General features: G+C 54.5%; 1 protein-coding gene across 3 annotated transcripts in view; it reads left to right on the top strand.

Annotated features, from left to right (window-relative positions):
* The first annotated feature begins 46 nt into the window (after positions 1 to 46).
* Positions 47 to 23,288, top strand: part of GAK (cyclin G associated kinase) — a 54,038-nt gene continuing 30,796 nt past the window's right edge. For all 3 annotated transcript variants that reach the window (XM_081241005.1, XM_081241006.1, XM_081241007.1), the window contains exons 1-9: positions 47 to 288; positions 10,880 to 10,941; positions 11,675 to 11,734; positions 12,639 to 12,753; positions 15,719 to 15,861; positions 19,892 to 20,017; positions 21,070 to 21,159; positions 22,488 to 22,623; positions 22,855 to 22,967. In XM_081241005.1, the coding sequence (XP_081097131.1) occupies positions 144 to 288; positions 10,880 to 10,941; positions 11,675 to 11,734; positions 12,639 to 12,753; positions 15,719 to 15,861; positions 19,892 to 20,017; positions 21,070 to 21,159; positions 22,488 to 22,623; positions 22,855 to 22,967 (990 nt within the window). In that variant the 5' untranslated portion in view covers positions 47 to 143. The remainder of the gene's footprint in view (positions 289 to 10,879; positions 10,942 to 11,674; positions 11,735 to 12,638; positions 12,754 to 15,718; positions 15,862 to 19,891; positions 20,018 to 21,069; positions 21,160 to 22,487; positions 22,624 to 22,854; positions 22,968 to 23,288) is intronic.

Raw genomic sequence — 23,288 nt, forward strand, 5'->3', positions numbered from 1 at the left:
TCTTCCGGGCGGCGACGCGCTCCCGCCCCTGCGTCGCGGCGTCGGGCGGAAGCTGGTGCGGTTCGCGGCCGGCGGTTGCCGAGAGGACCCGGACGCGGCTGGACGCTGAGCCCTCTGTCCGGCGCCCGCCGCGGGGCACCACCATGTCGCTGCTGCAGTCTGCGCTCGACTTCCTGGCCGGCCCGGGCTCCCTGGGTGGTGCTGCCGGCCGCGACCAGACTGATTTCGTGGGGCAGACGGTGGAGATGGGCGAGCTGCGGCTGCGGGTGCGGCGGGTCCTGGCCGAAGGTGAAGCCGGGACCGGTGGCATGGGCCCGGCCGGGGGAGGGTCAGGGCCGGGGGAGGATGGCCGCGGCGGGGAGGGTCACGGCCGGCCAGCAGGCCACTGCTGAGGGTGAGACCGGCCTAGGGTTGGGCACTTCCTTGTCGGAGGCTTGGGGTCAGGCCGGGGCAAGGTAGTCTTGGCGGCAGGTGTGGGCTGACCCGCGGCCGGAGCGGAGGCTGTGGCGGCGGGAAGGAATGGTGGGCAGGCGGGGTCTGGAGCGAGGGGGCCCCGCACGGCTGAAGGCTGGAGTCCGGAGGCGGGCGTTGCGGCGGCGTGGGTCTAAGTCGTGGTCCTTTCCTCGCATGGAGGGCGGTAGTGGGGCAGTGGACGTAGGGCTGGCCCTCCTCGGGTGACAGGAACTCCGGCGTGGGTGACCGCAGTCCTACCCTGCTTGGATGTTGGGACAGACAGCGCAGTGTCCGGTAGCCGGGCTTCCCTCTCTTACCACCTGAGCGTCCCGCTCCCCGACCTCTCTGTGAGATCCCACGGAAGTTACTGCAAGCTGGGCCAACAGGTGTGATCGGAGCAGAACCTTGCAGGGTGGGCTGGTCCATCTTTAGTCGGCTGTGTTTCCGCGTGCTCTCTCTAGCTTCCTGAACGTCCTCCTCCTTCTTCACCCAGAATTTATCACCAGTGTTGGCTCAGTCCTAGTTCCTCATCTGGGTTTTTCTGTTTTGTCTGGCATGGCAGATTTCCCTAGCCTTGGTGCTTACCAGCTAAACACAGTTGGCTTTGGGGCTGGTGCTGAAGCAGAACTGTATCCCCTGCATTAGCACTCTTGCTTCTATTTGTGCTCCATTTGAGGTGGGAAACTGGCTGACTGTTCTGGTGCCCTCATTCCTAAAGGCCTGAGGTGATGTCCTGGCCTTAGCTTCATAACACACTTTTTCTCCACTGTCAGAAACGAAGAGATTTTGGGTGTGATTTAGTGAGAAAACCTCAGGCTCTTCTTTCAGAGGTAGGGGCCAGTATCTCTAGTAATGAGAGTTTCCCCAGATCAATTCATTTATTCTGAAAATACCAGGCAAGTATTTTGATTCTTTTAAGGAATTCACAGTGGACGGTACATGGTTTCTGCCTTTTGGAAGTTCAGGTAAGACACAGGCTTTGATGACCAAAGGACAACGCAGTGCAGGGGATCCTCTGGGTGGATAGACAGTGGGCCCAGCTGAGGTGGGAGGGTGAGGATGCACCCCTGCTGGGTGCAGTGGCAGGGCCAGGGGGAGGAGGGGTGGGATGGGAGGTGAGTCATGGAGAGAAGGAAGCTCTTGCCTGTGGCTTAACACCCAGGATGAAGAACAAGGAAAGGGGAGCAGCCACTGTGGCTGTGCAGAGCACCTGTTCCCTTTGCTCTCTGGGCATGCCAGGAGCTGGAAGTCACCACTGTGATTAGGAACTGTAGATTTCCTCCCCTTAAACTGAACTGGCAGCTCACAGCTTCTAAAGCTCGTGAAGACTTTTTCTGAACTGGAATGGTAAGAAACCTGTATGAAGTCGTTCACATAAAATAGCAACCTTAGAACATAGGCTGTGGGAAATCAGGCTGTCTTGCATAAATATGGGGAAGTTCCCAAACCCAAAGCGCTTGGGTACCTATGTTGACAATTCCAGAATTCTTCAGGTTTTAGAAAGATAGTGTGTATCCTGTATGTCCTGGGATACTGCCGCGGGAGTTGGGAAAGTGTCGCATAATCAAGTGTGTTACTATATCTGTAATTAAATAAGTAAGCATCCTCACTGTGGGATAATTAAGTCTTCAGATAGCCTCACATCAGTTCATGTCAGGTGTTGCCCCACATGAGTTTATAATAGATCAGGTTTTGCTCTCAAATGATTTAGGGAAAAAACATTGGTTTTCCTAGCTTTTTGGAATTTGCACTTGTCTGAAATGGGTTGTTGGGCAGAACTGTGGGTCCGGTGATCCAGATAGCTTTCTAATCTTTTCAAAATTTGTTCTAAATTTTCACTTTTTTAAAGCAAATTACTGGGAGTTCCCACAACGTCAGAGATGCCTAGTCCAAGTGGACTTCAGGATATGTTCTGCGTGTCTTCTTGTTTTGGATTCTGCATGCTCATGCTTCCTTCTGCCAGAAAGGATAACGGGGATGGATCGCTACTGCTTAGGAGCATTTGGTCCCTCGGGCAGCCCAGCTCTGTAGGGCTGCTTTGCTCTGTGGACTCACTCCCGTGAGGTGGGCTCTTCTCTGCCAGGGAGGGTTCCGAGGGGACGTTTCCTCTTCGGACACTGCAGAGCACAGATAACCAGGATCTTTGCAGCAGGGGCGTAGGCTCGGTGGCTGGTTGTGGCCATCGGGATGAGGTGGCCCACGTCTTGTGCCTGAGTGATCGCCCTCTCAGCTGGCCCACCCGACCCTTCACTGGCACGTTGGCAGCTTTAAGGTCAGCCTTTAACCGTGGTGATAGCACCCAGCATAAAGCAGTAATAATCACCATAGCAGTACTTATGGGGTCCTGGCTACTTGGGGGGCACAGTCCCTGGTGCTTCACGTGGATTGTGATCATGGTGGTGCTGAGGTCGGGGCCGTCGGGAGCTTGCCAGTGCCCCCGGGGGGTGATGGTGGAGTTGGGCGGGAGCTCAGGGGAGGCTCTGGTCCCAGGAATAGCCTGGGTTGTCTTAGGTGTGTCCTGGAGGGATAGGTGTCCAGAGGAAATCAAGGTGAAAGAAGCTGCTGGAGTGGTGCCTCTGGGGGGCCAGGTGGGAGCCGGGCACGGAGGCCGCCACTGGCTTTGCCCTGCCCGCCGGGCGCCTGTGGTGCCAGGCCTGTGGTACTTCTCCAGTGCGTGTCTGTCTGCCAGCGCATGGGTGCCTGGAGTGGGACACTGGGGAGGTGGCCCTGGGGACGGACACTTTGGGGGTGTCTTCCGGGGAGGGTCCTGGGGTGGGGACATCTCCCTGTGGGGAGGTGCTCTCCTTCCTCCCTCTGCCAGGCCTGCTCGTTTCCAGAGACACCGCCTGCTGTCTGCATGAGCAGGCGTCTCTCTGTAGGGTAGGTAGCGGTCACGTGTGTGCAGTGGAGCTCCTGGAATTCTGCTCCGTAGGAGTGTCTGCTTCTTACCAATAATGCTGAGAGAAAACGTGTTAAGATCACCTGACCTGCTTCCCATGCTGCTGCACCACCTGGCCTGGTGCTCGCTGTCCTGCCAGCAATGCCCCACCTCACCCTGCCCCTGTCTGTGACCCTGCACTGTGGGAGGGACAGTCACCAGCCTCCTCGGAGGCCCTGCTGAACTCCAGCCTCCCCACATCCTCCTCATTTTAGTGGATAAAAGTGGTATCTGGTTCTGTTGGTTTGCGCTTCTCTGATGGGTGAGTTTGAGCTTATTTCAGTGCCTGTTAGCCATTCTGGCTCCCCTTCAGGAATTGCATGGTCACATACTGTGCCTATTTTCTTTTATTAAAAATAATTTGAATTGCGTCATTCACCTGGGGTGATGCAGACTTTAGGTGCTTTGACACATGCACGCACCTGTGTAGCAGATGCCTGTGCAGAAAGTTGTCACCCCAGAAAGCCTCTGGGACCCAGTCACCCTCCCGGCCAGGCGCTTGCTGGCTCTGAGTCCCCTCTTCTGGTACAGTGTGTCTCTGGCATCGCGCCCGGGTGCTCTCACCAGCGGCTTCATGGTTTTGAAGTTCGGTTCCCTTTTCTGCTGCAGTTTGCTGTCCCTCACCTGCCATGGACCTTTGGGTGTTCCCATTTCGGGCTATTGTGAATAAAGCTGCCAACATTTTTTGTGAGGTTTATGTGTGTTTTCCTTTCTCTTGGGTAAAATGCCCAGTAGTGGAATGCGGGCTTTTAGGTTGGATGTAGGGTTAGCTTCAGATGAAACGGCCAAACCCTCTCCACCGTGGCTGCACCAGCTTCTGCCCCACCAGCTCGTGAGCGCCTATCGTTGTGGTTATACCCGTTCTTGAGAGGGTGCAGTGGTCGAATCTGCATTTTCCCCATGATACTGTCCAACACCTTTTCACCTGCTTATTAGCCAGTTGTGTATCTTTTCTGTGTGTGAAATGTTTGTTAAAATCTTTTTTTCATTTTTTATTGGGCAGGAGTTGTGGGAGTTTCTTATTATTCTGGGTCTGAGTCCTATTTTTATGTAATACACGCACACGCACACACACACACGCATGCACGTGCACTGCCCCCCCATATGTGGGGAAGAGGAGGTCAGCCATTTCCCGATTCCAGAACATACACGGTAATGACTGTGTAGGGCACTGTCTTAGCAGTGCCCAACATGGCATTCCTTCGTGCGTTTTATACACTAGTGTTACTATTTTTACGTAGACTTTTAATTTTGAGGTCATCGTAGACTTATGTGCAGTTGTAAGAAAAGATGCAGAGAGGTCTGCGTACACTGCCCGTTCCCCCTTTGGCAGCATCTGGAAAAACTGTAGTTGCCATCACAACCAGGATTGGATGTGTCCATCCCCACAAGGGTCCCTCATGCCTTTCACAGCCAGATGCCCCTCCTGGACCCCTGGAAAGCACTAATCTGGCCTCCTCTGTAATTTGTCCTTTGAAGAATGCTGTATAAACGAAATCACACAACCTGTAGCCTCTTGGAGTTGGCTTTTTTCACTCTGCATGATTGGGGATCCATCCAGGTTGTTGTGTCTGTAACTAGTTCATTTTTATTTCTGCAGAGCGCTCCGTGGGGTGGATGTACCATAGTTTGCTCAGCCATTCACCCACTGAAGGACATCTGGGTTGTTCCAGGTTTTTTGGTTATTTGAAATAAAGCTGCTATAAACATTCATGTACAGGTTTTTGTGTGGCTGTGTTTTCATTTTTGTGGAATAAATGCCCAGGTGCTGAGTCACATGGCAGTTGCATGTTTTGTTTTTTAGAAAACTACCAACCTGTTTTCTAGAGCGGCTGTGCTATTTTCACATTCCCATCAGCAGTGGGAGTGTCTTAGTCTGCTCGGACTGCTGTACAAACTGCAGACAAGGTGGTGTAAACAGTAGATTCATTTTCATGATTTTGGAGGCTTGGAGTCTGAGATCAAGGTTCTGGCAGGGTCTCTGGTGAGGTCTTTTCCCTCAGCTGTTCTGGTGTCTCTTCTTCTAAGGACTCTAGTCCTGTTGGGTCAGGGCCTTAACTTTATTTATCTCCCTAAATGCCCTCTATAGTCACATTGGTGGGGCGGGGGGTTAGAGCTTCAACACGTGACTTCTGGGGGGAACACAGCCGAGTCCATTACAAAGCGTGATGAGTTTCTCTGAGTCTTTGCCCGCATTTTGTGTTGTGGTTTCATTTGATCATTCAGCAGGTGTGTAGTTATAGCTCATTGGGGCTTTAATTTGTGTTTCCCTAAAGGCTAACGCCGTGCTTATTTCCACCTGCCCATCCTCATAGAAGAAACGTCTCTTTGTGCCTTCTGCCTTTTTTTTTTTGCGGTACGCGGGCCTCTCACTGTTATGGCTTCTCCCGTTGCGGAGCACAGGCTCCGGTTGCGCAGACTCAGCGGCCATGGCTCACGGGCCTAGCCACTCCGCGGCATGTGGGATCTTCCCGGACCAGGGCATGAACCCGCATCCCCTGCATCGGCAGGCGGACTCTCAACCACTGAGCCACCAGGGAAGCCCCCTTCTGCCTATTTTCGAATCCTCTTTTGTTGCTGAGTTTTGAGAGCTCGTTGAGTATTGTAGATACGAGCCCGCTGTCAGGTGTGGTTTGCAAGTGTTTTCTCTCAGGCTGCAGCTTGTCTTCCAGCCTCTGAACAGGGTCTGTTGTGGATCCAAAGTTTTAACTTGCAGGAAGTCTATTCTATCACTTTTCCTTCCTGAATCCTGCTTTTGCTGTCAAGTCTGAGAACTCTTTGCCAAGCTCTGCATCTCCAGGATTTCTCTCCTATGCTGTCTCATGGTTTTGCATTTGTATGCTCTGAGTTGATTGTCGTGTAAGGTGTAAAGTTTAGATTGAATTTCTTTGTTTTGCTAGGAGCTGTCCAATTGCTCCAGCACCATTTATTGAAAAAACAGTGCTTCTAACACGGAATTGCTTTTGCATCTTTGTCAGAAATCATTTGGGCATATTCGTGTGGCTCTATATCTGGGGTTTTTCTCTTTTGTTCTGTTGCTCTGTCCCTCCACCAGTGCCACACGGTCTTGATTACTGTAGCTATACAACAAAATTTGAAATTGGGTTTTTTTTTAAATAGGAAAAATGCAGAAAAGTAGAAAGAATAACAACAGAACAGACACCTTTGTCCCCGCTATCCAGAATTAATAAACGTTAGCTTTTTGAAAAAAGTCGTATTTGGTTCCAGACTTTTTCTAAACAGTGAAGCATCACAGATGTTGCTAAAGGTTCTGTTGACCCCCTACCCCCTGGTTGCATTTCTCTGTTTCTCTTCAGAGGCAGCCACCACCATGAATTTAGTGCATGTACTTCCTGCTCATCTTTTGTTTCCTCTGCATGTGCTGTGTTCACAGACAATGCATAGTCCTGCTTTTGGGGGTGTTAAATATAATACAAGTGACTGTGTTGTTGTATTTTTTAAAATTTATTTATTGGGCTGCATTGGGTCTTTGTTGCTGTGCATGGGCTTTCTCTAGTTGCAGTGAGCAGGGGCTACTCTTTTTTTTTATTATTAGTTTCTCCTTTATAACAGAGTGAATCAGTCATACATATACATCTGTTCCCCCATCCCTTCCCTCTTGCATCTCCCTCCCTCCCACCCTCCCTATCCCACCCCTCCAGGCGGTCACAAAGCACCACCCTGTGCTATGCGGCTGCTTCCCACTATCTATCTACCTTACGTTTGGTACTGTATATATGTCCATGCCTCTCTTTCGCTTTGTCACAGCTTACCCTTCCTCCTCCCCATATCCTCAAGTCCATTCTCAAGTAGGTCTGTGTCTTTATTCCTGTTTTACCCCTAGGTTCTTCATGACTTTTTTTTTTCTTAAATTCCATTAAGCGGGGGCTACTCTTGGTTGCCGTGTGCGGGCTTCTCATTGTGTGGCTTCTCCTGTAGCGGAGCACGGGCTCTAGGTGCGCGGGCTCAGTAGTTGTGGCTCACGGACTCCAGAGCACAGGCTCAGTAGTTGTGGCGCACGGGCTTAGTTGCTCCGCAGCATGTGGGATCTTCCCGGACCAGGGCTCGAACCTGTGTCCCCTGCATTGGCAGGTGGATTCTTTTTTTTTTTTTTTTTTTTTTTTTTTTGCTGTACGCGGGCCTCTCACTGCTGTGGCCTCTCCCGTTGCGGAGCACAGGCTCCAGACACACAGGCTCCGCGGCCATGGCTCGCGGGCCCAGCCGCTGCGCGGCATGTGCGATCTTCCGGGATAGGGGCACGAACCCGTGTCCCCTGCATCGGCAGGCGGACTCTCAACCACTGCGCCACCAGGGAAGCCCGGCAGGTGGATTCTTAACCACTGCGCCACCAGGGAAGCCCGTGACTGTGTTTTAATAGCTGAAGAGTTTGTCGTCGTGATCTCATTTGCTCAGCACACATTTCTAATTGCCCACTATATGTCAGACTCTGTCCTAAGTGCTGGTGACACGAACAAGCTGGATGACATTTCTGCCTACTGAGCTTGCAGCCTAGTGGGAGAGACAGTAAACAGTTATCCAAATGAATGTGTAATAGAGCGTCAGGTATTGGAAAGTGCTGGGAAGAAGGAAGAGCGTTGGGGATAGGGCGTGGCTGGGACACGACTGAGCCCGCAAGGTGATGGGGAGCAGAGCCTGAGTGGCAAGAGGGGGAGTTGGGCCAGCGTCCGGGGCGAGGGTGCCTGTGGGGCGAGGGTGCCCGTGCAGGGCTGTGGCGAGTGGAATGGCCCTGGGTAGCAGTGGGCTTGGTGTGCTGGAGGAAGCACGGTAGTGTGGGTGCGGCCGCAGCCGAGGGGACCAGTGCTGGGGCTGGGCAGAGGCCAGGAGATGTTCCAGAGGACCTGTAGCCTTGCTGCGGTGGCCCTTCGGTCCTGGAGGTTTTGGTAGTGTCCTTAGGATTGTTTGCTTTATGGTCTTAGCATCTGCAAGCAAGACCAGCTTTAGTTCTTCCTTTCTGACCTTTCTGCTCTTTATTTTTCTAGCTTTCTTTCACTGATTAGGCTCTCCAGTAAAAAGTTGTATTATGCTCCGAGAGCAGCAGACATCCTTGCGTGTTCTTGAACTTAGAAAGAAAACACTTTTTTTTTTTTTTTTGCGGTATGCGGGCCCCTCACTGTCTGTTAATAGTGTATACTACAGTGATTGCTTTTTTACTGTGAACCAACCTTGCATCCCTGGGGTAAATCCCACATGGTCATAATGTACTATCCTTACCATGTATTGCCAGAATCACTGCTGGTATTTTCTAATGATTTTTTTTTTTTGCGGCACACGGGCCTCTCACTGTTGTGGCCTCTCCCGTTGCGGCCTCTCCCGTTGCGGAGCACAGGCTCCGGACGCGCAGGCTCAGTGGCCATGGCTCACGGGCCCAGCCGCTCCACAGCATGTGGGATCTTCCCGGACCGGGGCACGAACCCGTGTCCCCTGCATCGGCAGGCAGACTCTCAACCACTGTGCCACCAGGGAAGCCCTCATCTATTTTTTTATATTGACTTATTATTTATTTTTTTAACTGCTACGTTGAGATAAAAGTGACGTACAGTAACTCTGCATATATGTCAAAACACTTTAAATATGTCCCATGTGTGTATATATATATGTGTATATGTGTGTGTATATATATGTCTACATAGCTGTCATTGTCATCAAGGTGGTGAACAAACCCATCACCTCCACAATTTTCCTCCTTCCCTTACAGTCCTCTCCTCCCATCCTTGACCTACAGGCCACCGCTGATCTGCTTTTTGTTACTGTAGATTAGTCTATTTTCTAGGGTCTCCCATAAATGATATCATGTGTACATATACATATACTCTTTTTTCCTGATTTTTGTTCTTCAGCATAATTGTTTTGAGAGTCATCCTGTTGCTGCATGTTAGCAATAGTTCCATCCTATTTGTTGATGAGTTGTGTTCTGTGCAGGGATGATTGGTTTATCCATTCACTATTGATGGACATGTGGGTTGTTTCCAGTTTGGGCAGTTACAAATGGGGCTGCTGTGAACATTAATGCACAAGTCCTTGTGTGGATGTGTGCTTTTATTTTTCCCGGGTAAATACTAGCAGTGTAATGACAGGGCTGTAGAGTTGGCATATGTTTAACTTTTAAAGAAATCTCCAAACTTTTCCAAAATGATGATACCATTCTGCGTTCCCACGAGTGGTGTATAAGCCTGCAGTTGCTGCACACCTTAATCAGTATTTGGTAGGTCGGTTTCAGAACTTTTAGATGTTCTAATAGGTGTATAGTAGTATCCTTGTTTACATGTGCATTTCCCTGGTAGATAATGATACAACATTTTTTCATATTCTTACTTGCTAGCTATTTATCTTGGTTGAGTGTCTTTTCATATATTTTGCTCATTAAAATGTTGTTGAACTGAACTTTGGATTTTCTTTATATTTTCTGAATAGAGGTCCTTTGCCAGTTGTGTGATTTGCAAAGTTCAGTTAGGGGCTTGTCTTTCACACTCTCAACAGTGTATTCCAGAAATCAGTAAAAACATCTTTAATGAAGTCCATTTATCATATTTTTCATTTATGGATCATACTTTTTTTTATATCTAAGAAATCTTTGCCTAACTTAGGGTTTGTAGAAATAAAGTTGATTTTTTTGTATGTTGCTCTTGCATCCCACAACCTTTCTATACTCGTTTATTACTGATAGTAGCTTTTGGGGTGTAGGTATAAGCTTGTCTACATAGACGATCATGTTGTCTGCAAAGAAAAACATTTTTACTTCTTTTCAATCTGGATGCCTTTTATTTCTTTTCTTGCCTGATTGCACTGGCCAGCACTTCCAGTGTGTTACTGAATGGCAGTGGTGAGAACAGACACGTTTGCCTGTCCCTGATCTTAGAGGGAAGCATCTGGTCTTCCACCACTGAGTGATGTTTGCTGTCATCAGGTTGAGCAAGTTTCCTTCTGTTCCTAGTTTGCTGAGAGTTTTAAATTTCATGATGAAATTTTCCACTGTAGGAAGCTAGAAAAAAGTAAGCAAATTAAACTAAAAATAATTGAATTACATTGATTAAACCAACTCTGCTTAGTTGTGATGTATTATCCTTTTTTATATGTTGTTGAGTTTGATTTGTTAATATTTTATTTTATTTAGAATTAATGATTTATTAAGAATTCTTTCATCCACATTCATGTGTGGTACTAGTCTTTTATTTGTTTTCATAGGACTGGCCTCAGTTGTGTTGATTTTCCCGCATTGATCTCGCTCCTATGTTCATTCCCTTCCTTCCTGTGAAGCAGGGTATTTAGAAGGCAGTATTATATAAATCGGGGCCATCATTGTTGCAGAAGACAAACTGCTAGCCACAAGTCCAGTTTGTATTTTACTTAGTAAAGATATTTTTCCCCATGCTTATTCAAATTTTATTTGAGACAGGCAAAGATATTTTTAAAGCTTATTGTTAAATAAAATCACAACACTAAACTGACGTATATTTTTCTATTTTTCAGGAGGGTTTGCATTTGTGTATGAAGCTCAAGATCTGGGAAGTGGCAGAGAGTATGCATTGAAGGTAATAAAGGGTGACAAATGTTTTTGTGGGTGTTGGTGTATCTTAAAGGAAATAAGTCTCTAAGTGACAGTGTTTTCAGAGATTTATCCCTGTTCTTTAGTTTGTTTCTTTTTTGTAGTCTGTATCTATTTGTTTTACTTGTTTCTTCTGATGGTGAAGCCTCAGCAATTTTAGAGGACTGTAAAGCTGTGGTTTCAAACTTTGGGGCTAGGACTCAGCGGGCGGCCAGGGGGAGCAGAGTCAGAACTGCCGAAGTAAGGGTTCCACGAATGCCAGGAGTTTGAAGGCCACTCGTGTAAAACAGCGTTCACAGTGTATCTATAAATAAGGGTCATGGGGGTGCGGTGGGAGGGGGCGTCCGGACCACTTGGGGTGCTGGGCACGCGTGCTAGCTTGTCCTGAGACTCGCAGAGGGCCTGTCTGCAGTGGTGGCAGTGGCCTGTCTCGGGTGCGGCCGAGCTGGCAGTGTGCACTTGGACTCCAGAACTAGACCCACATTTCTCATTTTCCTCTATCCTGTTTGGAGAAAAGCCTCCTATTTTTGGTTTTTTCTATGTCCTTGGATCATAAAGGACCATTTCCAAGGGTCTGTAACCTTCTGTCAAGTTTTTCTGCGGGTCATATGTTAAAACATAGGCGGGGGAGCCCTTAGACGCGTTGTGTTTGTTCTCTTGGGTACAGAGCGCAAAGATAAAGCCTCTACTCTTTCCTCGTATGTTATTTCCTGATACAGAGATTACTGTCCAACGAAGAGGAGAAGAACAGAGCCATCATTCAGGAAGTGTGTTTCATGGTATCCTTTTCCTGGTCACGTGGGGAGGCCTGCATCGAGCTGTGGTTGACCGCGGCCGAGGGGCTGCTCAGTGATGCCCTCTCCGTGTTTGCTTCACTGGACTTACCTGTAGCATGTGTCTAGTAGGAAGGAGTTTTCTTCCTTGTTCTTCACTCTCAGAGTGATGATAAGAGATTTGTAGCCTTGGGAGCGTTCTCATTCCTGCTGAGAGATCTCCAAGCCGGGGATGGGCAGCCCCCTGCCTCTGCCCTTCTGCCTATCCTTCGTGACCTGATGTGGCCCACGGTGCCCGGCCAGTAGCTGTGCCCCCAGCCCCTCGCCAGGCCTGGTTCCCATGGGCCTCTGTGTCGCTTCTGATCAGCCCCCCGAGTCCCTCTCGCCCTGCCCAGAGCACTCGGGCCCTGGGCGTCAGTGCATGGAGCGTCGGTCTGTGGGGCTGGTGCTGCTCTGCTCTCCACTCCTGCACGTGTTCTCCTGGAACTGGGGTCTTGCCCTTTGCTGTCAGAATCTGTTCTCTTCCATCTCGAAGCTCTGTCCACTGTGAGCCTGCCGGCTGCCTGGGCCCAAGGGTCCTCACCTCGCTGGGTTTCCAGTAGCCTCGTTCACCTCTCGCAGCCTCACACGTGCCACGCCCTCCACCTGCTATCCCGCCCGGCCTGTGGTCAGGTGCGTGGCCAGCGTGGTGGGGGTCTTTGTCCCCACCTTCCCTCCCCCTTCCCTCTCCTACCTGCATCTTCCTGCCATCCTGGCTGCCCCCCACCTGCTCCCTGTCCTCTTCCAGCTCTGACGCGGTAAGATTGTAAGCTAATTGCATTCAGTGTTCTGACCTTAGTGTCTTAATTTTATGTATATATTTTTTTAAACGTTCAGAGTTACGCATTCTCCTTTAACAAGACACCTGCAGAAAAAACTTTCAGGCCACGCAAATATTGTCCAGTTTTGTTCTGCAGCGTCAATAGGAAAAGAGGAGTCAGACACCGGGCAGGCCGAGTTCCTGCTGCTCATGGAACTCTGCAGAGGTGAGGTTCCAGTGGCTCGGGACTGCCCAGCAGTCGAGAGATGATCCTGGGGTTTTCTCTGCCGGAGACACGGTGGCTGTCACGGAGAGAGCATGGCTCGCTGTCCGGTGGGAGCTCTTTGAGAGGCTGCATCCCCCCCTCGTCCCCGCGCTGGGCGTTGGGGCAGAGATGGGTCTGAGAAAGCGGTGGAGGCATGCTGTCAGGGATCTTGGGCAGCAGGAAGCCGCCTCAGTTGGGAACTGGACAGGTGAGGCCGGGGAGGTGGGCTTGAGCAGCTACGCCAGTCCCGAGGCTGTGACCTCACCCGCGTCGAGGCGGTCACACTTGCACTTGCTGTGTTCTGAGAGGAGGACTCCCATGTCCACTGACAGCAGCAGAGAGCCCATGCCTTCCAGAGAGTTCTAGGGGCAGAGCGGGAGAGTGAGTGGGCTCAGCCTCTGTCTGGGGCGGAAGCAGGCCCCCCGCCTGGAGGGTCGGGCTTGGCTCGTCCCCGCACTGAGCGCCTGCCCCGTGCTGGACCTGTGTGGGCAAAAGAGCAGGAGCGAGGTGGCCGGAGCCCGTCCTGGGGCTCGTGGATGGAAGGGGCAGGGCAGGACTCGTGAGGCCCGGCAGGCGTAGAGGACTGGCTGCGGGGCCTGGAGTTGGGGCAGGGGTCGCCAGACATCCTGCTTGTCCATCGGTCACAGGCAGCGCATGTGGGGCCGCCACGAGGCCAGGGGAGAGTAGGGGAGACTGCGGCAGGCGGCTATGCAGGAGGGAAGCAACCCCAGGGGTCACTGCCCCCAAGGAGTGTCCCAGGAGGAGGAGTGGGGGGCCGTGAGCGCAGGAGTCATGCCGCGAAGAAGAGCAGAGACGGGGTGTCGGGGCTGCTAGGGGAGGGGGTGCTGTGGACTGCAGCCGGGAGCCAGGGTGCACAGGATCCTCACCCCGAGCGAGCGGAGGGGGACGGGGGTCCCTATCCTGAGCAGATAAGGCAGAACCTGGGGCGCACGGCGCTTTCCGACGGGGTGGCGTGGGAGCGCCGGGCTCTGGCCGGGAGCGGCGTTGGGATCCAGCCACGTGCTGGCTCCTCAGTTCCCACAGCTGGTGAGTGCCAACCTGCCCAGCTCAGGTCTGGCGCCCAGTTCTCCCACTTAACGGATGGTTGGCGTCGCTGGGTTTTACCTGCAAGAGGCCTCGTGCTCACTGAAGACAGCATTACGTGGGAGCTTGTGAAGCCGGGTCCTTTCCTGTGAGCTTGCTGCGCCCGCGCTGATGCCCACACGTTCACACACGCTCTCTGGAAGGCTCTCAATGGGCGGGCGCGGTGGGGGCCGCGCTGGTCCCACAGGGCCCTTGCTGAGCCCTTGGTGTCTCCGGAGAGCTGAGGTTCGTAAACAGTGCTCCCCGCTTGTCGTTCAGCTGCTCGCCGCGCCTTGGCGTCGCTTTGATCTTGGGTTTGGAGGCCATGGGCGCCTTGCACGAGTGCGGGCCCGCGGGTGGTGCCTGAGGCGGGAGCGGCCCCAATGCAGCAACCTCGGCGAGTGCACCAGTCTTGGCCATGCTGCCAGGACCACCCGTCTGGGCCAGCGCGCAAGGCCCAGGTTGAACACTAGGCACGGCGGTGCCAGCGCCAGGCGCCGCAGGGTCTTTGGGAGTGGTGGGGGAGGGGCACGTGGGCACCAGTTCCGCTGAAGGTTGGTCTGGTGGTGGTCACCCTGGATACACGCCCCAGGAGCCCCCGCCCCTTCCTGGGACCCCCAACTTGTCCTCCGCGGTGCCCTCTCAGCCGCTGTGCCACCTACAAAATTATCTTTAGAAAGACTGCTCTTGATTCTTATTGAACGTCAGAGGCCAGTGAACCCTGACCTTGTGCATGCGCCGGCTCGTCCCTGTTCCCCCAGACAGCCTGGCGGTCACTCTGTCATCCCTGCTCTAGACCCCTCACAACACCTCGTGGGGCCTGTGCCCTGTCTGTGTCTTCGGGGGCTGGCGGTCTGTTCCTGAGGGCCCCATCGCCCCTTGGGACTCCATCTCTACTGTGGGCCCCCTGCCCCCGCTGAGGGTTAGGGTTAGGGCACGGCACAGACAGAGCCCAGCCCCAGTCCAGAATCTGGGTGGGGAAGGGCTGCCCAGCTGTGCCGGGAGCTGCAGGAGGGTGTGGCAGGGGCTTGGGAGCTGGTGGGTTGGCAGGAGGCAGGGTTGCAGGGCGAGGGGCTGAGTGCTGGTTGACTGTGGGGCCTGTAGGTGTGGTGGCGCCCTTGGAGCTGCATCGAGTGGACCGCAGGCCCTAGCATGCGGAACTGAGCTGTGGAGTGTGGCAGCCGAGGCAGCCTGAGGCCTGGACCAGGGAGGGGGCGGCCGTGGAGGCCAGCCCGGCAGAGACGGCACGCGGCACACTGTCGTGGAGGGAGCTGCTGTGGTGGGGGCCCGGCCGGCTCCACTAGTCTGGGCTGCGGCCAGTTACAGCAGGACTGGGGCCTGGGCCTCAGAGACAGGAAGGAACAGCCTTGAGGTGGGGAGCCCTGAGGGTGGTGTCCTGGGGCCTGGGATGGGGCCCCAGAGCCTTGCCCTCCACTTCTGTGCTCTTCCCACGCTGCACTCCTTGTTGTCTGAGTGTTCAGTGTGGAGATTTCTCCTTAACAGCGGAGGACTGTTGTTACCTAAGGAAACACAGTGATTATTTCCTTAGAGACACTCGCAAAGACATACGCACTTGTGGTTGTTTTTCTTGTAGCTGCTGCGTCACGATGGGTTCCCTGGGTAAGAGGCCTCTGTTGGTGGCTGGGCAGGCGCTCCCACGCAGGGCTCTGTGACTCACTGTGGCCCTGATGGAGGTCGCGCACTCCTCTGCGGGGCTTGGTGACTGCCAGAGGGCGGGGCAGCCCCACCCCCCGCCCCGCGGTGGGCTTAGGAGGGCAGTGGGCCTGGGGCGGGCATAGCCTTTACAGCTCCGTGGTGATGTGAATTTAATTGTCTCTTTTAGGGCAGCTGGTGGAATTTTTAAAGAAAATTGAATCTAAAGGTCCGCTCTCGTGCGATACTGTCCTGAAGATATTCTATCAGACGTGCAGGGCGGTGCAGCACATGCACAGACAAAAGCCGCCCATCATCCACAGAGACCTCAAGGTACCGCCTTCATGCTCCCGCTGCGGGACAAGAGCCCTCCGTCCAAATGAAGCCCCTCTTGCTCTGCTGGGTGTTGTCGCCTGCGTGGGTGTGGTCATGGGCACGGGGGCCCAGTGTGGAGCCAGGAGGAGGTGACCGCTCCCCTGGGCTGCGCTTGCTGCCGCCCTTCCCTCACCCGCCTTGGGGCAGGAGCCCTGCTGCCTGGTGCGGGGGCAGGGGTACTTGCCTGCTGGGGTGCTGGCATGCCCATCCCAACGCACACACGGGATCCGTGTGCGCGTGGAGCTGCCCTTTGTCATTTTGCCGCCTGGTCGGGGGGCTTCTCAGTGATTTTGCCTTTTCCTGATTAATGATGTTGAATGCTTTTGCCGTGTTTATAGTCATCAGTGCCCTTATTCCCCTTCTTCTTCAGTTAAGTGGCTGTGTTTTCGCTGTTTTTCTGTCGCCTGTTGGTTTTATTTATTTACTTATTTACGTTTGGCTGCGTTGGGTCTTCGTTGTTGCTGCGCGGGCTTTCTCTAGTTGCGGTGGGTGGGGGCTGCTCTTTGTTGCAGTGCGCGGGCTTCTCACTGCGGTGGCTTCTCTTGTTGTGGAGCATGGGCTCTAGGTACGCAAGCTTCAGTAGTTGTGGTGCACAGGCTTAGTTGCTCCACGGCGTGTGGGATCTTCTCGGACCAGGGCTCGAACCCGTGTCCCCTGCATTGACAGGCGGATTCTTAACCACTGTGCCACCAGGGAAGTCCTGTTGGTTGGTTTTTATACATTCTTACAACAGTCTTTTTTAAGTTACATGTGCTGCAAGTATTTTCTCCTGGTCTGTGGCCTGATTTTAGCAATAATCCAACATCCACAAAGTTAGTGCCCCAACTCTGACCATGGCTCAGGGTAGCAGCACACCAACCCCCTTCCCCACCTTCCCCGCCCCTCCTCAGTCCTACTTGCTAAAAAAAACTGTAAAGCAGACCCCAGACATGCCATTTCCCTCCCAGAAACTTCTGTACTACTTCCCTCATGTCTAGCCAGCCTTCCTGGTTTCCTTGCTGGTCTGGAACAGTGCCATCCTCAGGTGGGGGCGGGGCAGCTGTGTTCCTTCTCTATCTCAGGAAAGTGAAAAACTAGAAGGTTGACACTAAAGAATCCGTGTCCGAGAGCTCAGCCTGGGTTGGACTTCTCAGTGCCCGGGTCCACGGCAGCCGGCCCTGTGCTGGGGGACTCCCTGCAAGTGCTCCCTGTGGATGGGAGTCCTCAAGTGGTGCTCTGTGGAGGGGCAGGAAGGACACAGGGATGTACCAGACACGAGTGTCACACCCAGGGCTGCATGTCACTCGCTGGTAGCAGTTGTGCACTTGCGTCCTCTTCAGTATGATTTACCTTTTGCTCTTTGGAGCGTTGTGGGAGTGGAGTCCTACAGTCCATTTGCTCGGCGTCAAGGCTTTGACACTTGTCCATCTCGGGAGCCCACACCAAGCGGGGCCAGGGCGCTGTGCCTTGAGGCTTGTCCATCTTGGGGAGCCCACACCGAGTGGGGCCAGGGCGCTGTGCCTGGCCGTCCCTGCGTCTGCGCTCCTGCTGAGCAGCGCTGCTCTGCACCCTGGGTTGCCCTTGTCCCAGGCCACTGGGTCCCTGGGTACTGAAGGGTGCGTGTCTTTGCTGTGGACGTTGCCACTGCAGCTCAAGGCGGCCCCCATGCCCATGCTTGGTCGGCCCTTGGTGTTTGGTCTCAGCAGATGTGTGGGTTCCACTGGGCTTTCTTTCTGATGACGGGGTTTGTCCTGTCTTGTTCTGTTCCTGGGGACCTGGTGTCCTGTGGTGCGGCCCCATGTCAGTGCAGGTGGGGCAGACCTCGCTCCTCCGGCTGCATTTTCACCCTCTTGGTCATTCCTTTGTGTTTGGGGGTGAGTTGTCCTGGGCTTGTCATGGGGGTCTTCAGCACCCTGGCCAGGTGGGATCCAAGGCTCCTTCCCACAGCGCTGCCTCGCTTGGGGCTGTCGGTGGGTCCTGGCCCTGGTGCTCCTTGGCCTCTGTACCAGAGCTCACGATGGGCAGGCGCCTGGTCCCCTGGGACCGTGAGGCTCTTGTCAGCTCTTGGTGTCTCCACGCAGGTGCCGAGGAGACACTGTGGGCTGAGCTCCAGCCCTGTGCAGTGAAGCGGGGACTGCAGCAAAGGGGCCACTCGGACATTTTGGTCCCTAGCGCATCTAAACGTTACGTTTACGTGACACTGTGGTCTATTAACATTGCAACAGAGTTATGCCCAAAAGACAGTGTCCATCCCTTTCGTTAAAAATGTTTTGTTGTTGGGCTTCCCTGGTGGCGCAGTGGTTGAGAGTCTGCCTGCCAATGCATGGGACACAGGTTTGTGCCCCGGTCCGGCAAGATCCCACATGCCGCAGAGTGGCCAGGCCCGTGAGCCATGGCCGCTGAGCCTGTGTGTCTGGAGCCTGTGCTCCGCAACGGGAGAGGCCACAACAGTGAGAGGCCCGCATACTGCAAAAAAAAAAAAAAAAAGTTGTTAAGAAATGCTAACCATTGTCTGAGCCTTCAGTGAGCCACAGTAGTAACATCAAAGACCACTTGACTACAGATACCATAACAGATACGATAATGATGAAATGTTTGAAGTATTTCAAGAATTATCAAAAGAGGACACAGAGACACAAAGTGAGCAGATGCTGTTGGAAAAAGGCGCCAACAGATTCGCTTGATGGGGGGCGGCCACAGACCTTCACTGTCTAAGAAGTGCAGTAAAGCGGGGTCGGCCTGTAAATTTTTGAATCAGTTTATCAGCTTCTGATTGGAATTGCCTTGACTCTCCCCAGAGTGGGGCTGGCAGACGGCAGACGTCCTGGCTGCTGGGTCGAGCAGGTGTGGCTGGGTCAGTAAAGCTTCTCCTCACCTGGGTCATGGAATCCTGATCTTCTGACTTTTTTTGACCATTCAAAAAGTAAAGCCACGCTTAGCGTGTGGGCTGGTGGTGGGACCTGGCTTATGGGGCCATGGGTGGGTCTGTGCTTTCCTGTTAGGAGTGCAGTCTGGGTCCCTGTTTGTTTTGGATTTTAAAATTCATCTCATTTATTCACAGTTTCTGAATAAGAGGTCTTTTGTGTATCTTTTGTTAGATTTCTTCTTTAGTTATTGATGTGTTTGATTTTTTTTTTTAAGGAATTTTGCCTTTTAAAAAAATTTATTTATTTATTTATTTATTTATGGCTGTGCTGGGTCTTCGTTTCTGTGCGAGGGCTTTCTCCAGTTGCGGAGAGCGGGGGGCCACTCCTCATCGCAGTGCGCGGGCCTCTCACTATCGCGGCCTCTCTTGTTGCAGAGCACAGGCTCCAGACGCACAGGCTCAGTAATTGTGGCTCACGGGGCTAGTTGCTCCGCGGCATGTGGGATCTTCCCAGATCAGGGCTCGAACCCGTGTCCCCGTGTCCCCTGCATTGGCAGGCAGATTCTCAACCACTGCGCCACCAGGGAAGCCCTGTTTGATTATTTTTAAATGGTATGTTCATTTTTTTCATCTTCTAAGGTTTTTAAAGGCTTTCATTGTATATCCTACGTTACTAGGTCAAGTTATCTTTGATTTGTGGTGGATTTTAACTTCCGTTTGTTTCTCTGAGCATCCCATTTTTTTTTTTTCTTTTTTTTTTTTTTTTTTTTTTTGCGGTACGCGGGCCTCTCACTGTTGTGGCCTCTCCCGTTGCGGAGCACAGGCTCCGGCAGCGCAGGCTCAGCGGCCATGGCTCATGGGCCCAGCCGCTCCGCGGCATGTGGGATCTTCCCGGACCGGGGCACGAACCCGTGTCCCCTGCATCGGCAGGCGGACTCTCAACCACTGCGCCACCAGGGAAGCTGAGCATCCCATTTTGAGGTATATGCACCGACTTTGGTCAGAAAGAAGTGTCCCCAGGCCCAGGAGGCCTCCTGGCCACTCTGCCTTCAGAGCCTCTCCCCACCAGATGCCACGCCCCATGCGTGTCCACGGTCCAGCCTGCACCTCGAGTTCATGAAGACCATCTTTGGAACTTCGCAGGTTGAAAATTTACTGCTCAGTAACCAGGGGACCATTAAGCTGTGCGACTTCGGCAGTGCCACGACCATATCACACTACCCGGACTACAGCTGGAGCGCCCAGCGCCGGGCCCTGGTGGAGGAGGAGGTGAGCGTGGGCCGGGGGCGGGGGCTCGGGAGGCCCGGGAAACACCCTCACTCACTGCACCCCACACCTGGCTGTTTATTCCTTGCCTTTTCTTGTTGTAGCGAAACATGTAACCTGAAATTTACCACCTTCGCCACTTTTAAGCACGTGGTTCGGTGGCCTTCAGTGCTTTCATGTCTCCACAGCACCTCTGTCCTCTCCAGGACTTTTTCATTATCCCAAACGCAGCAATTTTAAAAGTCACATAAAAACCTACCTTCAAGGGACATTGGGCAGCTCCCACAGGAGCCGCAGAGGAGACGGGTGGGCGTGCTCCGAACACGTGTGAGCAGGGGGCAGCGCTTGGCGGGCGCAGACACCCAGGCTTGCGGCCGTGGCCAGGGGAGGGAGGGTGCCACCGTCGGCCCACGCACATAAGCAGCCCACGGAGGCCGCACAAGCAAAGAGGGCGATCCGAGATGGAGCCGGGTTCCGAAGAGGAGTGCTAGGTGGAGATTCCGCCAGGCAGGTGTACGTTCCTGGCCGCCCGCGCCCTGCTGTCCCTCGGGATCTGCACTCCCAGTGGTGCGCCCACGTCTCGGGGCTGCGGACGCATTTCCTGCCAGGTGGTGGGCAGAATTGAGGGGGAGGAAAGCCTTGGCCGCGTGGGCTGGGGCCGGGCTGAGCCGCCTGGTGAGGCTCTGAGTCACATTTCCCAGGGCGGATCCGCAGAGCTGCGCAACCCTGCCCCCGCCCCACTCCCGCACCTGGTGCCCCGAGCCCCCACCTGTTCGTTGTTGACGAGGACTCGTGGGCGCCGTTCTCTTCATGGGTCATGGTTCTGTGTGTCCATGGTTGCTGTGGCGCTGAAATGCCCCAGACATGCTTCGTGCTGGCCCCCGTGTTCCTTGAGCCCCTCCCGGCGGGGCCCAGCCACAGAGCCACTTGCGGGACCGCCCTGGGCCAGGGCTCTCGACGGGCGCCGACTGCCGTGGCGCAGGGACCACCGTGCAACGTAGTGGCTCTCGCTCGCCTGTGACTTTTCCTCTGATACGTTTGTGTCCTTTATTTAGATCACCAGGAACACGACTCCCATGTACAGGACGCCGGAGATTGTGGACTTGTACTCGAACTTCCCGATTGGCGAGAAGCAGGACATCTGGGTAAGGCTGCTCGCCCACAGTGCGTGGGCAGCCCCGCCGCAGCTGGTGCAAGGCCCTGGGGCGCAGGCTCCAGCCTGCTGGTCCCCTCAGCCTCCCTTCTCTTTTCCTCTTGACTTGTTCTTCCTTTTTTTCAACGGCCCTTGTGATGCTGTTAGCCGAGATGTGCTGACGGGGGTGGGGTGGGGTCGGGGGGTGGGTAGCAGAGTGGATGCAGGTGCTGCGCGGGCTCTGGCCCTGAGACAGGTCGCTCCTGCACCCTTGGACCTGAGCTCTCCTGGTCGGAGCCCCTTCACGGGGCTGGGGGTTCATGAAGCCACAGTTCACGTGGCCAGAAAGAGGACCTCCCAGATGGCCTTGCAGCTATATGCTGACCTGGTGATGGCTGGAGCGATGGCCGGGCCTGATGCCTTGCAGGGGGTCTCAAAGTGAGGTCAGGCCACACACTTGGGGTGGCCCTTCACGTCTCCTGGAACATGTCCCATCGATGGAGGGCAGTCCCTCTATGCGGTGAGTGTGGGGCCTGGCTGAGCGGGTATCTGCTGACCCCTTGGTTCAGAGTCAGGTACAGAGCTCGGGGAGCATAGCGCCGAGCACACGGCACTGCTCCTGCCCGTCTGAGGTGTCCTGTGGCCTCTCCGGTGTCCCTAAGAGCAGGGACAGATGGCCCTGAACCCCCGCGCCTCGAGGCTCATGGTCTAGGCCCATCAGGCCCGAGTGCGGCCTCAGCCCCGCCGTGGATGTGAGTCCCTGTCCTAGGGGTAGGTGGAGACTCTTTGAGACACATGAGCTGGTCAACCCCAGGTGGGCGCCCTCAGCCTGTCCCAGCCCAAGAACCACGTGCACGCACACGTGTGGGAGTTGGAAGGCGGGTCTGGAGTTGGCGCCGGGGCTTGGCCTGATCTAGGCCCAGAATGAACTGCTCCCCCAACACACTGGTTGGGTTTGGTTCCCCATCATGCTCCCGTGGCTGGTGCTGTGGTGGAAACATGGCGGGGACACTGACGTTTGGGTTCAGGGCCGACCCCGTGGAGCCTCGACAGCCCCCAGATTCATCCCCAGTGCTCACGTTAGCCCAGAGAAGCATGGTGGGGGCACCTTCCTTGCAGTCGCCCGGCCACATGCCCCTCTACACAGCCGGCCGGCCGGCAGATCCCCACACTGGGTTGTAGGAACTTTGCATCTTGGAAGGACCTTTTGATCAGAGCGTGAAGGGTTGGAGTTTGTTGGCCGCCCTGACCGGGATGGTCTCTGTGCCTGGCAAGCGTGGACCACGACCAGATGGGTGGGGGCGCAGGTCAGACCCGGCAGGCCTTGCCCATCTCCCGCAGGCCCTGGGCTGCATTCTGTACCTGCTCTGCTTCGGGCAGCACCCGTTTGAGGATGGGGCGAAGCTTCGCATCGTCAACGGGAAGTACGTGATCCCTGCCGACGATACACGCTACTCCGTGTTCCACGGCCTCATCCGTAAGTCCCACCTGCCGGCGTCCCCGGCACCCCTGTGAACACACATCCCGAGTGGCTGCTTCCGGCGATTTTGTTCCTCACATTGTCATCGCTCGCTTGCTTTTAAAATCAGTAATGTAAGCAAAATGCGGGGCCTCCGGGGTCCCTTGCCCCTGCAGAGCAGGTGGTGCTTGCTGCCCAGGACCCCGGCCTCGGCGCCCGCGGGACGAGCACACACTGCCTCTGCCCTAGGTGCCATGCTCAGGGTCAACCCCGAGGAGCGGCTGTCTATCACGGAGCTGGTGAGCCAGCTCCAGGAGATCGCGGCCGCCCGCAACGTGAACCCCAAGTCGCCCATCACCGAGGTAGGCCTCTGCGTGTCGCCTGTGGTCCCACCGTCTCGACGGCACTTTAGAGCCAGGTGACCCGGCTCCCCGGGGGCTCGCGGCCCTTTTGCAGGGAGGAGCCCCCAGGCAGCGGGGTCGCCTGAGGAGAAGTGTGCCGTCATGTGGGGTCTCCGGAGTTCGAAGCAGAGCCGGGGGCCGGGCAGGGGATGGAAGCGGACCCGGATGTCCAGTATGTGCGGTTCATAGAGGCCAGTAGCCGTCAGAGGTCAGCCTGGGCTGCCCAGTGGCCTTTACAGAAAATGGGTGCCCCTGGCGGTGGCAGAGGCTCGGGTGATGTAG

This window comes from Mesoplodon bidens, assembly GCF_964165515.1.
Source record: "Mesoplodon bidens genome assembly, chromosome: 1".
Taxonomy (NCBI): Eukaryota; Metazoa; Chordata; class Mammalia; order Artiodactyla; family Ziphiidae; genus Mesoplodon; species Mesoplodon bidens.